The sequence below is a fragment of the Eptesicus fuscus genome, chromosome 12 (assembly GCF_027574615.1).
Source record: "Eptesicus fuscus isolate TK198812 chromosome 12, DD_ASM_mEF_20220401, whole genome shotgun sequence".
NCBI classification, from domain to species: domain Eukaryota; kingdom Metazoa; phylum Chordata; class Mammalia; order Chiroptera; family Vespertilionidae; genus Eptesicus; species Eptesicus fuscus.
This window is the reverse complement of record NC_072484.1, coordinates 35575071-35590854: the sequence shown is the minus strand read 5'-3', so window position 1 is coordinate 35590854 and position 15784 is coordinate 35575071. Positions and strand designations below refer to the sequence as shown.

The 15784-nt window shown below is 52.0% G+C and overlaps 1 protein-coding gene across 2 annotated transcripts in view; it reads right to left on the bottom strand.

Moving 5' to 3' along the window:
- Window positions 1-645: 645 nt before the first annotated feature.
- The window catches only part of CEP250 (centrosomal protein 250), a 44076-nt gene continuing 28937 nt past the window's right edge, over window positions 646-15784 (bottom strand). For both annotated transcript variants that reach the window (XM_008149685.3, XM_054723997.1), the window contains 11 exons: window positions 14361-14499; window positions 13161-13503; window positions 12416-12537; window positions 11304-11424; window positions 10122-10243; window positions 7036-9645; window positions 4413-4526; window positions 4079-4234; window positions 3525-3626; window positions 2778-2837; window positions 646-1297 (listed from right to left, as the gene is read on the bottom strand). In XM_008149685.3, the coding sequence (XP_008147907.2) occupies window positions 1028-1297; window positions 2778-2837; window positions 3525-3626; window positions 4079-4234; window positions 4413-4526; window positions 7036-9645; window positions 10122-10243; window positions 11304-11424; window positions 12416-12537; window positions 13161-13503; window positions 14361-14499 (4159 nt within the window). In that variant the 3' untranslated portion in view covers window positions 646-1027. The remainder of the gene's footprint in view (window positions 1298-2777; window positions 2838-3524; window positions 3627-4078; window positions 4235-4412; window positions 4527-7035; window positions 9646-10121; window positions 10244-11303; window positions 11425-12415; window positions 12538-13160; window positions 13504-14360; window positions 14500-15784) is intronic.

Genomic DNA, 15784 nt, shown 5'->3' with positions numbered 1-15784 from the left:
CCTGCCATTGTCTATGTTCCATACCAGCTGATGCATGGCTGGACTACAGGGACCAGAGTTGGTTCTAGCTGATATGCCCAGGAAGGGACACCCTAAGGACATTCACCCAGAGCAGAAGAGGAATGAGGCCAGGCTGAGCTTCTGAATTCCGGAAGTCAACTCAGTGTTTTTGAAGTCCCAGAATATGTTTTAAGTCAAGAACATATGATGGCTCTTTACTACCCATGAGTTCAAATCTAGATTACAAGGCCCTCCATAATCTCCCTCCCTACCCATCCAACTTCAGCCCCAACACTCTGCCAAGGGCAGACCAGTCTTCTCACCAGCATGCTAAGCAACCCCTCCCAACACCTCTCCATCCTTCAGGGGCCAGTTCATGCCTTCCTTCTTAGTCCCTGGAATTTTTCAGCACTTCCAGTCAGCACACAAAACTGTCTGACTCGATGTCTGTCTGTTCTTGGCAGTTGGATTCCAGCTCCCTGTGGGTGGGCTTGTCTTTGTATCTTCTGTAATCCTTCTCTATCAGAACGCAGGCAGATGACACATTCATGCCACCTGACAGGAATCTGTAGCAAGTCCTTCCTTAATAGATGCCTTTGGTGCTACTGTAGCCCAGCCACACAAATGGAGACAGCAGCACAGAACAAATGCAAAAATCTAGAGTTTATTATTGAAGGGGAAAGGGAAGAGGAAGGAGAGGGCAAAGGGCTGGGATAATAAATTCTAGAGAGGCAGTACATGCCCCTGGGCCAGGGCAAGGCATGCCTCTGGGGGACTCTGCAGGCTAGCAGGCAAGGTTAACTTGTCTCCTTCCCATGTCAGTTGGGACCTTCCCCCAAGCCTTGCAGGTTTCCTTCTCTCTTCCTGGGAATGCCAGCTGACCTGGGGCTCCCAGGTTAGATAACAGCTGGACCTTTCCTTTGGCAAACTTGCAGCTGTGTGGAGGGGCCACCACCCACTCTACAGCCATCTGTCTGTCTGTCTGTGTGCTCCCAGGCTGACCTGAGTCCTGCCCTGGCTGAGGCTGCTACCTGGAGGTGGCCTGGGAAGCACGGGGGCTGGGGCTGGGGCATAGCAGGACTGGCCCTGGGGATGTCAGACTCTGAGTCAGGGACTCGTCCAGTTTGCGGGTCTCAGCCTCCAGGACAGTGGCCTCGGGGGCCTGGGCCACGGCAAGAAGGGAGTGGGAGAGGCTGTGGTGCAGGCCTGCTAGCTCACGGCTGGTCTGGACCGAGCGAGCGATGTAGTCCTGCTTCTGCTTCCGCTCCAAGGCCAGCTGGGCTCGCAGCAGGGCCACCTGGTGGGGAGGGAACAAGGGGAGAGAGCAGTTGAGGGTCTTGAGGCTGCTCCAACTCTTCCCACTCTGCTCCTGTGGCTCTTGTCAGACCAGCATTTGAACCAGTCGATCGTATCCACGAATCTCAGGATCAGGCTTTACAGTGTTTGGGGGAAGGGCCCTGGGAATCGGAATCCAGTGATGGTCAACCCCGGCTGCACAGGAGAATCAACCAGGGAGCGTGAACAGCAGAACTATCCCTCAACTTTACTGAGGGATAAGTTACTTGTAATAAAATGCCCAGGTTTGAAGTGTACATCTTGATGAATTTGATAATGTATATACCCATGTGGAACACTATCCCAATCAATATACAGAATGCAGGGCATCCCCAAAAAAGGTATACATACTTTAACAGCTGATAGTTCAATTTTGAAAATGAAATGTATTTTAATAAACACTGCCTTTATAATTATTCAGTGTGTGTGTACATTTTTTGGGACACCTATATTTTAATCACTGCAGAAAGTTCTATTGTGTTCTTTTGGAAGCTTTTGAAAAATATTCTGACCTAATTAGATTAGGGTAAGGCTTGGGCACCAGTATTTTTTTAAAGCCCCCCAGGTGGTTCTGATGTGCAGAAAAATCACCAATTAATCACCCATTTCTCAGATGGGTATACTGAGACTACCAGGAGGTGAAGTATTGGGAGCTCAGGGCAGACACAGGACTAGGGTGAGACAAGAGAGGCTCCATGGTGCAAAGTTTAAGGAAGCACTCCAGGACGACTGTGAGGGCTTCCTTAAATTCTACTCGCAAGGTGCCTCTCTTGCCTCATCCTAATCCGGGTCCTGTCTTCGGGATTGTTTTGTATGAATTCAAAGTAATAGCTTAGGTCTAGCTTTATAGTCAGGCCCTGCCAGCAGAGACTGTTGATCTCTAAAACAGGCTCAGAGGTAAAAATTCCAGTTCTTTTTACCCCTGGGCCCGGAAAGACAGGGAGCACCTTTAGTGAGGCCTCGGAGGCAAGAAGGCACTTGACTGTTTCCCTGAGTGTGGCAGCTTGACCCGAGCTCTGAGGTATGGATCCCAGCAGGGCCTGGCGCCATGCTACTCGCCTGGTGTGCTGGCAATAGACCTGCCTGCAAAGGTGCATGTGAGGGCAGGGAGGCCAGGGTACTCTGCTGGCTTTAGTCTTTCCTCCTAGGCTCTTCTGCTCCTTCGTCCTTTTCCCTGTCCTTTCCTTTCCTAAGTAGGAACCTGGAGGTCTGGGGCCTGGAGAATGCTTCCTTCCCCACCCCACCCTAACCATGTGGGAGGCTGAGTTAGAACTGGGCTCTTCTTACCGCCCACGAGGCTGAAGTTTGCTGAGCCAGGAACTATTTCCCCTCTCCCTGTGGGAGGTGCGCAAAGGGCCAAGCACACAGCAGACATTAAAGCCGGTTGCCTGAGTGCAAGTGAGGGAAAGGGGGCTTAGAAAACGGATCCTTCTAGAACATACCTCTTTCTGCAGTTCAACCATGTGCTTGGCCTCTGAAGAGCCCTTCTGTCCTCTTCCATTCTGTGGAAGACAAATGCCATTCCTGTTGGAAGAGGCCTTCCCACCCCAGGGGTTCTGCAGGCATCCTCAGCTCATCACAGTCCCGGGGGCCAGGGCAAGGGCTATGGGTCAGAAGTGTTGGAACTCAGCCTGAACGCTCTAGGGCACCAGGGCAAGGAGAGGCCCAAACCAGTCTAATGGGTGATGCCCACGGAGACCTGACGCTGAGTTTCCAAAAGGCTTGGAAGGCACTGGCTTCACTGAGGCACCTTTTCATTTACAGAAGTACATCATGCACCTGCTTTGTGCTAGTCCTGGCTCTGAGCTAAGGATGCAGAGAGGAGGTAAGACAAGTGTCTGCTGTTGAGAAGCTCTTATTAAAGGAAGGGGGATGGAGAGCTGGGAGATGCTCAGCACACAGAAACAGTCTCCCTGTGAGGGTGCAGGGCTGTCTACCAATGGGCTGAGTTCCTCAGAATGCAGGGCTGCTAGCCCGGACTCCACCCTACTGATGCTGAGCCTTCTTCCTGGGTCAGGGACAGACTGAGCAGTGCTGCCTGGGCCAGAGCCGGGTCAGGAGGGGCTCTCTGGAATGGCGGAAGTGGCTATCTCCCCTTGCCAGGGTAGCCTGGGATATGCACTGAAGAGGGATGATTCTGGTGGCTGGGACTGGGCTCTCCTGAGGCTGCAGTCAATGAAGAGGCAAACCTGTGGTGTGGGGGATGATGCTGTGGCTTCACTGGTCTCCAGGACCCCTGATCTCGATGAGCGCAGGAAATCCCTCTTCAGCTTCCTCCGCTCTCGCTCCACCTGCCAGGAGGCAAGTGAGAAGTCAGGGCTCGGCTCGCCTTTTCAAGAGAAGGCCAGTGCATGTGTGGGTGTGAGTGGCAGGGGCAGCAGTCATGGGGAGCTAACCTGCTTGCTGAGTGCAAGGAAGTGCTCCTGGGGCAGGAAAGGCAGGGAGGCCGCTCAGGCTTTTGGAATAAAGGTTAACAAACATTTTTTGTGGCATTTGGGGCTTGTGAGCCATCTGACCTCTGTTGCAACTATTCAACTCCATTATTGTAGCCAGCAAGTAGCTGTAGACAATACATGAATGAAGGGGCTTGGCTGTATCCCCATAAAACTTTATTTTCAGAAACAGGCAGCAGGCCGAACTTGGCCCTTGGGCTATAGTGTACCAGCTCCTGCTCTGAGGGCAGGGCCAGAAGCAGAGATCGTGTCCACTGGAGCCGGAGGAGGGAGCTGAGGATAGATGTTACCTGCTCCAAGGTGGTCCGCAGCTGGATATTGTGGTGCTGTAGCCTGCTCCGGTCAACCTCCAGCTGTGCCACTGCTTGCTGCAGGTGTTCAAGCCTGTGTTCCCATGGCTGCTTCTCCTCCATCCCAGCACTAGGCTCTGCCTCTACCCCTGAGACCTGTGGGAGAGACCTGTGAATCTCACCTGGCAGTGCCTCGGACAGGTGAACAGGTAGAGGGCAAAGGGACCAAGCTGGCAGGTCTGGGATTCAGGATACAATTCCCAAGAGAAGGGGACAAGGCCCCTGGACACAAGCTCTCTCTTGGGCCATCTGTTCCCCCAGACCCACAGCTCACCTGGCCCAGCTGTCCACCTGCCTCTCCTCTGGGTCCCTGTTCTGTTCTGCTGGTCGGGCCAGGGCTGTGGAGGCGCTCCTTCTCCAGGGCCTGTCTGGTGAGCTCCAACTCATCCTGGGGTGTCAGGGTGTGAAACAAATGTCATCACAACCTCAGATCCAGACTCACTCCACCTCTATCCTCAGTTCAATTTTCTCATCTGGGTGCAATCTTGTGTGTCCTGGAGCCTCTGAGCTATTCTAGTGCAAAACCCTCACTTCTCAGATGGATAAAACAAGATACGTGGCGGGCTAGGACTGAAACCTGTCTTGTTTTAGATCTCCCAGAGGCTAAGTGATAACTTGGAGCGCTGGGAAGAGCATGGACGCTGAGCCACACAGAGCTGGGTATTAGGTCATCACTTATTGGCTAGGTGACTTTGGTCAGGAGAGGCTCTCTCCAAACCCCAATTTCCTCATTTGTCAAATGAATACATGCTCCATGAAGCATAAATCAAACCTTTGGAATTAATCCCTTTAGATAAGTGGGGAACCTAGTGCTTGATATATTCTAGGCACTCTGTTTCATAAGTGATAATGGTCGAGAAGCGAGACAGATGAGTGTGCGTGTGTGGGTGAAGATTGTCTGGGAGGAAGAGCTTCGTAGTAAAAGGGCTGCTTGGACCTAATTCTAGTTTTGCCACTTACTAAGCTGTATGTCCTTGGACAAGTTGTTCAACCCCCCTAACTGTCACTTCTCATCTATAAAGTGAAAACAATAACAGTTCCTACTTTCCGGGTTTGTTGTGGAAAAAAGTGAGAATGACAGTGCCCAGCATATAAAATACCTAAAATAAAAAAAATGGTACTACTGTGACGAAGGGTTGCATCTGAAAGATGTTCCTGAGTGGGTGTGGCAGGAGAGACTGACCCGAGCCGCAGTAGAGAAAACACTGCTCAGTGACCCAAGAGCATGGTCAGGAAGTGCCCGCCTGCCCAGCTGTCTACCTTACTGTTTCTGTGCCTACAAACGTGGGCCTGGAAATAGGACAGTCACCCCACTCATTGAATGCTTTCTTCCTGTGCACTTTGTACATACTATCTCATTTCATACACAAAATGGCCCTATGGGGCTGGTACCATCATTCCCTGTTTTATCCACGAGAAAGCCAAGAGCCAGAAAAGTGAAGGCACAGCTAATAAACTGAGGAACTGCATTGCAAACCCAGGAACTTGACTCCAAAGTTCATAAACGTAACCCCTTCTATGCATGTTGCCCTTTGACCAGAGCAGAGCACTGTGAGCTCCCAGAAGGAAGTCCCCCGAGATGATGAAGGGGGTTCTCTGGGGCCCAGCACAAGGCTGTAGTCAGTCTCCCAGGAAAAATGGGCTTGGTTCCTCATGGCAAAAGAGACAATGCCTCTCTGTGTCCAACAGTCAACCCTTCTTTCCTGACTGCCTACGCTGTGGAGGCCTTGTGCTCAGTGCTGGGGGTGCAGAGATGACTAAGACATGGCCCCTGACCTTGAGGTTAAATGTTATACCCCAAGGTCCACTTCCTTCCTCACTCACCATTCCACCAAGGAGCCTACTTATTCCTAACTGCTGATACTCCAAAGTCTCTCTAGTCTCAATTTCATCTTTTACCTTCAGATCACTTGACAGATCTGCCTACTGGACATCTCCCCTTGCATGTCCCACAGGTACCTCACTCCATTTCCAAATTAAACTCATTCCACTCCTCTTCCCCAAACCCGCCTTGGTGCATCTCAGTGAGCAGAAACCTGGGGTCTGATTTCTTTCTGTCCTTTCTTTACTCCACAGTCTCTTAGCCAATCAACTGCCTGACGTCCTATGATCATCTAGGTCTGCACTTGTGCCTCCATCTGCACTTACTATCTCAGGTCACCATCTCTTCCCTGACCTCAATTACAGCCTCCTAGTTGGTGTCCTCAGGTCTGGTGTTGCTCCACACAGCAGCCTGAGCGATCTTTCTGGACTGTATATCTGATCATGTCACTCGCCTGCCCTAAACCCTTCATCCACTTCTCCCTGGTCATCCACATCCTTAACAAGACTCATAAGCCCGGAATGATGGGGCCCCTGCTGTCCTCACTTCTCCTGCCATCTCCTCCTCTAGGTTCCAGGAGCCTGAACTCCCTACACAGATACTCCATGTTCTGTCTTACCCAGAAAGCTCCTCCCCACCTGTGCTTGGCTAATACCTTGCTGGTCCCTTCAGATCTAACCTTAAACACCACTTTTTTTTTTTTTAAATTAAACACGACTTTTTACCAGGAAGCTCTTCAGGACTCACCCCCAGGAAAGGTAGGGTGTCCCTCTAGCATACTCAGAGCACACTAAACTTCCCCAAAGAAGCACTGAGTATAATTAGGCGCTGCATTCTAACTGCTAACCCACTAGACTGTAAGCTCTATGAGGGTAGGGACCGTGGGTATCTTATTCCCTTTGTATCCCCCAACCCCCCAGACTAGCACAACCACCTGGATTCCACTTACATTGAGATGCTCGTGATCTCAGCTCTCCCACACCTTGAGGTACCCAAGTGGAGGGTGGCAGGCAGCCCCTGAGTTCAGCCGCCCATGGCTCTGCCCCCTGGTCCTTATGACCCATTGATGACTCACCTGTAGCCTCTGCTGTTCTGAGTCCCGCTCCAGGACAGAGGCTTGGAGGAACATGGCGACCTCCTGCAGACTGCTAACACTGGCCTTGCTCTGGGCCAGGGACAGCGCCAAGTCCTGGGCCTTCTCCCTCCACTCAATCTCCCTGGCCTCCGTCTGCCTCAGGACTGCCTGTAATCGCTCCAGCTCCTGCTGCAGCCTGGGTCCTAAAGAATCAAGTTTTGTAGAGGGCTCCTCCTCTGGGGAGGCTTTGCGGCTGTGGGCTGAGGCCTCCAGATTCTTCCTTTGCTCTCTCAGCTCCAGGATCTCCTCTTCCCTTTGTGCTAGAGTCAGCTGTAGCTCCTTTAGGCTCTCATGAAGGCCCCTCATCTCTTCCTCTCCTCTCTCCTGGCCCAGATTCTGCTTCTCTTGGATCACATCCTCTTGGAGCCTCTGGGCCAGAGACTTCTCCAGCAGCTGCCTCTGTTTCCTCTGATGTCTCAATTCTCCATCCCTCTGTGCAAGCGCCTGCTGGAGCTCCTGCACGGCCGCCTGGTGTCGGAGATCCCGGTCCTGGATCTCACCTTCCCGCTTCCTTAGGACCTCCTCCAGCTGCCGGGCTTGTGCCTGGCAGGAGTCCAGGGCAGCCTGCAAGGTGGCCGTGCTGGCCTCTAGGCTGCGGCTCAGTTCTGCCTGTCCAAGGAGATGTTGCTCTTTCTCCTGCAGGGCAGCTTGAGCCTTGCTGAGAGCCTCCTGCAAAGCCTCAGCCTGGCCTCGGGCAGCCTCCTCCCGACGCTGGGAGGACTGGCTATCTGCCCGCAGGGCCTCCAGCTCCTGGTCCCGTTGCTTAAGCATGGCCTCTGCCTGTAGCCAGCTATCCTGCAAGGCCTTGGCCTCTGCCTCGTGCTCCTGTGCCTGCTCCGCACACTGTTGCTGGAGGGCCAACAGAGCCTTCTCCTGCTTCTGAAACTCAGCCCTTAGGTCACCCAACACCTCCTCCAGGGCCTGTGCCCGTTGTCCCTCCACTGTCAGTTCTTCCTTGAGTCTTTGCACATGTTCCCTGTGGTCCTCAAGCTCTCCCTGGCGCTCTCTCAGTGTCACGTGGGCCTGCTCCAGAGCTCTCTGCAGTGTGCCTGCCTTTTCCTTCACAATCTCTTCCTGCCCCTGGGCCTGCTGCTGCTGCTGCTGCAGGGCCTGGAGCTCCTGGTCCCTCTGGGCCAGGGCTCTCTGGGCCTCTTCTAGCTGGCCCTGAAGTGACTGCTCTTTCAGCTCCCCCTGCTCCCTGGCTTCCTGCAGGTTCTGCTGTAGGACCACTATCTCCTGCTCTCGCTGGGTCAGGAGTAGGCTGATCTCTCCCACCTTCCTGTGCAGGCCCTGGAGCTGCTGTTCCAGCTGGTCCTTGTGTTCCTGAAGTTCCTGGATACGCTCCTGCTGGCATTCCACCTCCTTCTCCTTGTCACGCAGGATTAGCTTCATGTGCTCGAGGCTCCCTCGCTGTGCTTTATTCTGGCCCTTCCCTTCCTCTGCCCGCTCCTGCATCAGCTGCCTCTGAGAGGCCAGTTCCCGGCCTCGCTCCCTCAAGGAAAGCTTGATCTGTTCCAGGTCCTCCTCTAGAATCTTGGTCTGCAGTGTCCTCTGATCTTCAAGGACCTGAATCCTCTCTTTCTGCAGCACCATCTCCTGGTCCCGCCTCTGGAGGTCCTGAGTCAGATGCTCTTTCTGCCTCTGCAGCTCCTCGATGTGTTCTCGCTGGGACTTCACCTCCTGCTCCTTCTCCTGGAGCTCTCTTGCCAGAAGGCTGCTGTGGCTCTCCAGCTCGTGGATCTGGCTGCTTTGCACCTGCAGCTCCTGGCTCCTCTCCTCTAGGTCCAGGGTGAGGTGGGTCAGAGCCACCCTCTGCACCTCCCTCTGGCTCTCCAGCTCCTCAATTGCCTTTTGCTGGCACTCCACTTTGCGATGGTTTTCCTCCAGTTCCAGGGCCAGGCACTCCAGAGTAACCAGCTGCTTCTTCAGATCCTGAATCTGTCCTTTCTGGGACTCGATCACTTGGTCCCTCTTCTCGAGTTCTAGAAGCTGATGTTCTACCACATTCCTCTGCGTCTCTTGATCCTTCTCGAGCTCTTTGATCTGTTCCCTCTGCACAGTCAGCTTCTGCTCTCGCTCCTGGACGGCCATGGGCAGATGCTCTAAAACAGACCTGCACCTCTCCAGCTCCTGAATCTGTTCCTGTTGCAGATCCACCTCTTGATTCCTCTTCTTTAGGTCCAGAGACAGCAATTCCAAAGCCGCCTTTTGCATTTCCCGCTGCTTCTCCAGTTCCTGGATTTTTTCCTGCAAAGCCTCCACCTCCCCTTCTCTTTCAGAGAGGGCCTGGGCCAGGAGAGCCAAGTTCTCCTGTAAAGCCTTTCCTTGGGCCACCTTCAGCTCGCCCTGCTCCTGCAGAGCCTGGGCTCTCTCGCGCTCACTCTCCACCTCCTCATTTTTCAATTTCAGGGCAGAGCGAGCAGTTCGCAGGTTTTCTTCCAGGACCCCTGCAGCACTCGCCTGAGCCCTGGCTTCTGCGACAGATGCTTGCAGATGTTGCACCTGGGCTGTCAGGTTCTCCTTAGCTGCCTGAAGTAACTCTCGCTCATTCTGCAAAACAAGATGCACAGCCACCTTAGACCACACTTCCTTGATACCATCACTCCAACACGGGTCCTTTCTTTCCTTACTTTGAGGCACCAGCATTGTCAAGGACTTGGACCAAAAGAACTCCTGCATTCCACTTAAGCTACTACTGCGAAAGAGCAGACCTACCACGTCCCAGGGCTCAGCTATGCCCAGAGGAGAACACATTGTGCAAATGAGTCATCCCAGACTCTGGTCCTTCAGGGCAAGGGACAAAAGTTTTAAACTTAGTTTAGAAAAATAACTGAATGAGGATTCACTGGATCCTTAATAGTGGCTCGGGGAGTGGAGCCAGCCAGAGAATCAGACACTGCTGAAGGAAGCTGGGCACTACATATGGATGAGATAGGACTATAGACCAAGATGGGTCTGAGAGCTAGAGCTGGGTCCTGAGGGACTACTCCTGAAGCAACCCCCGCCCCACACCAGTACCACCATACCTGGGCTTCCATTCCCTGCAGCTCTGCTCGCCGTAGGCGACTCTGTAAGGATGCCACAGTTTCGTGCAGTTCCATCAGCTCAGACTCTAGGGACTTCTGTTTTTCTTCCCACTTGGATTTCTCTTTGGGAAGAGAAGAGGTAGTGGAGCAAGGCCGATGGTGGGGGGTAGAGGAAAAGTGGGAGGCAGAGGCAGAGGCAGATGGAGGATGGGAAATAGAATCAAAGGGGAAGAAGGCCAAGGAGAGAATTATATCCAGTTTCATAGAGACATCACCCATCTGCCATCTGCTCCTGTTTGTCTAGGCTCCTGGCTGCTTCCAGACTCATGTCTGTGTCTGCTGCCCAGCTCCAGCACTGCCTTATAATCATCCCAACAATTTCTCAGCCTGATCACATTCAGATCCTCGACCCTGGATTCCAGACAGGGTTGAGCTGAATGACGCTGGAGATCCTTGCGAGTCTCCTACTCTATGATTTTGCTCTGGTTCTTGGAGACCAGGGTTGCTCTGCTGGCTGCCCCCATCCCTACTGTTTCTTCAAAATGCACCTAACCCAGCTCTACGTGTGTGTCTCTCAGGGAGACCTCTGGGATACTTTCACGACCCAGACCCACTCCCCAAGTTGTCCTCTTCTCTTCCACAGTAGAGCCTTGAGCCTCAACATCCTCCCCTCTCCTTTCCCTTCCAAGTAGTCGCCACCCTTTTCAGCCCTTGGCTGTGGCTCAGATACGTTCTCCCCATATCCCCCTCCTTGCTATCTCTCAAACAGTCCTCAACCCTGCTGTCAAAGGTTAAATCATTTTGGGGACATAGTTGAAGATGAAAAAAATAAGTAACATGGATAAATGACAAAAGATAAAGAATTTTAAAACGTCCTCACAGTCCTGGCCCTGGGTTGCCAATTGTTAAACTGCAGAGAGAGAAAACAAAAGCCTAGCCAGCAACTTCTCACTTCAGCAAATCTGTTCCTCTTAATCCCTTCTGCCGGGACGGCCCTCAAAGGCCACGGAAGCAGAAACTCGTTCATGGGGTCTCACCCCTTTGGCGATGCCTGTAGGTACCTCCTCACAGTTGTGGACAAGCAGTAAAGAGAGGCTGCTAGGCCTGTTCCTGCCCCTTCTGGGCTTCCCGCCTTTCTTCTCTCCTCCCTCCAAATCCCTGTGCCTGCCTTGAGCTTCTCACCTTCCTGGTTCTGGGAGAGTTGTCTCTGCAGATCCTGCAACTCTGTTTGGACCTGGCTCTTCTCAGCCTCTGTATCAGTGAGATGCTGTTTCAGCTTCTGTGCCTGATTCCTCAGATCATCCTGGGAGAGAAAGGGCATGGCTAAATGCACGTTCCTCTTCTCCCACAAACCTATCCCAGTCCAGGGTCCAAGCCCTCTTCTCCCCTTCAGTCTCTTTTGGGGTTTGCCAGTGGGACCTACTCTCATAATCCTGAGCTATTTACCTCTGAACTCGTATGCACTTGGCTTCCTGAAGTGATGACAAGCTCTGCTCCAGCTGACTAGAGCCTAGAGTCCCTTTTGGTCCCATCTGTGTCGTTTGAAACAGAACTGTTGCTAAAGTTTTAGCCCAGGGTCACCTCTCCTCTCCCTAAACTCCTCCTTCAAAGCCTAACTCAGAGGTCATTTCTTCCTTCTGACCTTCCTCAAGTCAGAATGAATTGTCCCTCCTATTACCATCATGTGCACCTGTATTGATCCAGTTAATTCTATTGGTTCTGTTTGTCTTACAATACAGTTTGGCTCCTCAGCCATGTTATAAGCCTTCTTGAGGGAGCAATCAGGTCTTTCTGCATTTTGTGTTCCCAGCTCAGACGAGCTGGCACATTGTGGCACTATATTTTTATTGGCTAATACCTTCACTATGAGATGGAATTTACAGGACATTTAGTTCAGTCTTAGGCTTAGCATTTTCCTATAAATGACAACCTCAAATCTCAGTGGTCTCAATTTGTTGGTTTTTTTCTTGGAGGTCTTGGCACCAAGAATAATTCATGGTTGAGAGGAAAATGATGCAAAATAATGTGACACATTTGTACAGGGTTTTCAGCTTATAGGGCTCACATAAGCCCCTCACTGATCTAACACTCTCAACCCTGTGAGGCAGGCATGATTTGCCCGACTTTACTAGCAAAACCAAGGCCCAGAAATGCTTTGTTCATGGTTTCCAGGTAGTAAGTGATAAAGATGGAACTCATCCCAACCTGATCTCAGGAAGAAAACAGGTTAAACTGCTGCATGAATCTTTTCAGGGGAGGTGAAGCGGTCAGGGGAGGAGAGCAGGGGAACATACCCGGGCCTGCTGAGTCTTCCGCAGGTCTTGGTGGAGCTTGTGGAGGGCAGACGCCACCGCCTCAGCCGAGAGAGCTGTCAGGAGGGGCCCTCTCTTAAAGAGGACCCTCGCTCCATTCTGATCTGAACAAATGAGGCAATACCTCCTGACTTGGTTACCGTCTGAAAAAAACAGCTCTACCACCCCAGACATGGCCTTGGCCTTCCCCCTGATCCCTCCTCTCCTCAAAGAAGCCCTTCTAAGTAGTTCATTCATCATGCACTGTCTGCATACCTATGTGCCGGGCACTGTGGTGGGCACTCAGTAATGCTAGCTATCATCTAATAAGTGCCAGGAACTGTGTGGGCTATTTTACCTCTGTAACCTCATTAACTCCTTAGACAAGTCCTGAGAGGCAGGTACTTTTAATATCTGCATTTTATAATTGAGAGAATCAAGCTCAGAGAGGACAGGTGACTTGGGCAAGGACATACATCTAGCAAATTGCAGAGCTGGCAGGGGTGGGGTATTCAAACTGGATTAATTCCAGAGTCTGTGGCCTTAGCCTTGTGGCATACTGTCTAAGGCAGTGGTCGGCAAACCGCGGCTCGCGAACCACATGCGGCTCGCGAGCCGCGGGTTGCTGCTCTGTTGACTAATGAGTTTGCCGACCACTGGTCTAAGGAACTGCATTCCTCTTCCTTCTCCCCTGGGAGCTAGGCCTGGCTTTGGCCCAAAGGACTGAGTTCTTGGATGGCTGCCTCACCTGGCTCAGGACCCCAGAAGGAGGGAGCAGAGTCTCCCCCGCCGCTCAGCTCAGGCCTGCTCTCACAAACGGACCCCAGGGCCTGCTGCAGGACAGAATAGAGGCTGGCTAGCTGGGCCTGGGCATGGTGCCCGGGCTGCTGCTCTGCAGCCAGCGCCTCCAGCTGGCTCTCCATGCTGCGCAGCCGCAGCTGTAGCTGGGCTTCCTTGGCTTCCTGGGACCACAAGGAAGCTCGCAGCTGCTGCTCTGTTACTCGAGATGCTTCTAGCTCCTCCAGCAGTTGTGCTTCCTGGGCCAGAAAATTAGCTTCTTTTTCCTTTACCTCCTGCTTCAGTAGTTCCACCTACAGGGAGGAAGTAGTCACCCTGAGCAGGGAGTGGATACCTGCTCCTCAGACCCTCCCTGGTCTTACACAACTCAATCCCGCACCAACCTGATCAGGGCAGGAAGGGAGGACTGCAAGGAGTACTACCCTAGATCTGACCTGCACGCCTACCTACTCACTCCTAACACGTGAATGTAGGCTACGCATATGGGCTTTGGCCCTGGTCCCCCCGGCAACTATGCCAACTCCCTGCTATTAGAATTCTGCCTGAAACCCTGACACTGAAAAAAATAGGCAGCAAGGGGACTCAGTCTGCTCACAGGAGGACCCACCCCAATCCTTGGTGCAGAGGAAAGATGGAACTAGGACCCAGAAGCAGTAGAGCTGGGAATCTAACTCAGGATCTGGGTCCTTATCTGCTGCAGTCTCCTGTCTCTCTCTTGCTCTCTTACTCGTCTCCTCCTAGTTCCATCTTTCCTCTGCACCAAGGATTGGGGTGGGTCCTCCGGTGAGCAGACTGAGTCCCCTTGCTGCCTATTTATTCTGGAGTAATACTATGGCCCTGCTGTGTCTTGCCAAACAGACAAAGCACACTAGGGAGTAGCCAAGCTTGAATGAACTGCATGAGCTCTGCCCTTTAGGAACAATGTTCTGGGCCATCAGGTTCTCCACAGGTGGCAGAACTCTGTGTCAGGTTCCAAACCCCACCCTGCCCACTCCTGGCTTCCCCCTCCTGCCAGGGCTGCTGAAGTCCCAGCATGCCCTGTAATAAGGAAAGAGAAAGGTCCTCTTCATGAACCGACTCTGAGCAATCATCTCCCACTCCAGGGGCAGGCTTCCACCAGGGAATAGGGCCCATCACCGGCGGGAAGTACCTGGGCACTGAGCTCTTTCTGCCCTCCCTGGGCCTCCTGCAGATCCTGGCGCAGGGAACTCAGCTCCTGTTGTCGAACAGAGTCAGCTTCTTCTAAAACAAGGAGTCTCTGTTCCTTTTCCACTAGAGACAGAGTCAGGCTGAAAAGAGAGGGGTCAGAGAGCTAGGCCATCCTCTCAGGGAATGAAGAACTGCCTTCTCATCTGACTGTTCTAAACATTTAATCAAAATGGATATAGTAATGATAATCATTACAGTGTAACAATAAAAACTTCCATTTACTGAGCACTTACTGAGTGCTCCTAGATACTTCTAGCATATGATACCCAATTTCAACTTCATAGTTTATTCTTCTCTGGGAAATTCCAGAAATATCTATATCATACCTAAAATTCAACATGTCCAAATCTGTTCTATCCCCTCTGCACCTCCCCAATCACCCCTATTATGTTCCCTAGCTCAGTGAATGAATGGCACCTCCACCCACCTAGTACCCCAGCTTAGAAGCCTTGATCATATCACAGTTCGCCCTTCATCCCACATATACCTAATCTATGACTACATATAACTGATTACAATTTCCTAAACGTCCTCTAAACCCCTTCAGTCCTCCCCATCCCACTCCCCTATCCTGGTTTGGCTTTAGTATCTCTCATTTAGACAACCGTACTAGTCTCCTAACTTGTCTTCCTGCTTCTAGAGTCGTTCACAAAAGGATTTGTCCCTCCCAACCTCCGACAGCCCTGAGAATACATGCTGCTTTTCATTCTGGGTGATCTGACCTCATTCCTGATGTTTCATGTCATCACTATCTCTTCTACTAATCATAAATTGGATTATGTTGAGTTGCTGGCTCAACGCCCTGCAATGATTTTCTACCAAACCTAAAATAACTACAAACTCCTTCCTGTGGCCTACGATATCCTGAATGACATGGACTTGTCTAGCTCAAGTCACTGTTCTCAGTCTCCAGGCTCCAGTCATGCTGCACCTTCAGGTTCCCCAAACACCCCCAGCTTTGACCTGCCCCAGAGCCACTGCGTGTGACTTCTATCCCTACTGCATAGAACTCTCCCACTGCGTGTGACTTCTATCCCTACTGCATAGAACTCTCCCACTGCGTGTGACTTCTATCCCTACTGCATAGAACTCTCCCACTGCGTGTGACTTCTATCCCTACTGCATAGAACTCTCCACCCTTTGCATGGTGGCTCCATTCCATCCTGCATTGGAGGAAGGCCTGCCCTAACGTCTAAAGTAGATCTCCCTCCCCAGCCTGCCCCATTTCTATTTCAGCATCCTGTTTCTTTCCTCCACACCATGGAACATAATCTGCAGTAATTTATTTTGGGGATTACTGGCTTAATGTCTTCCCTACCAAATTATAAATTCTGTTGAAATGGGGACCATACTATCTTGTTTATC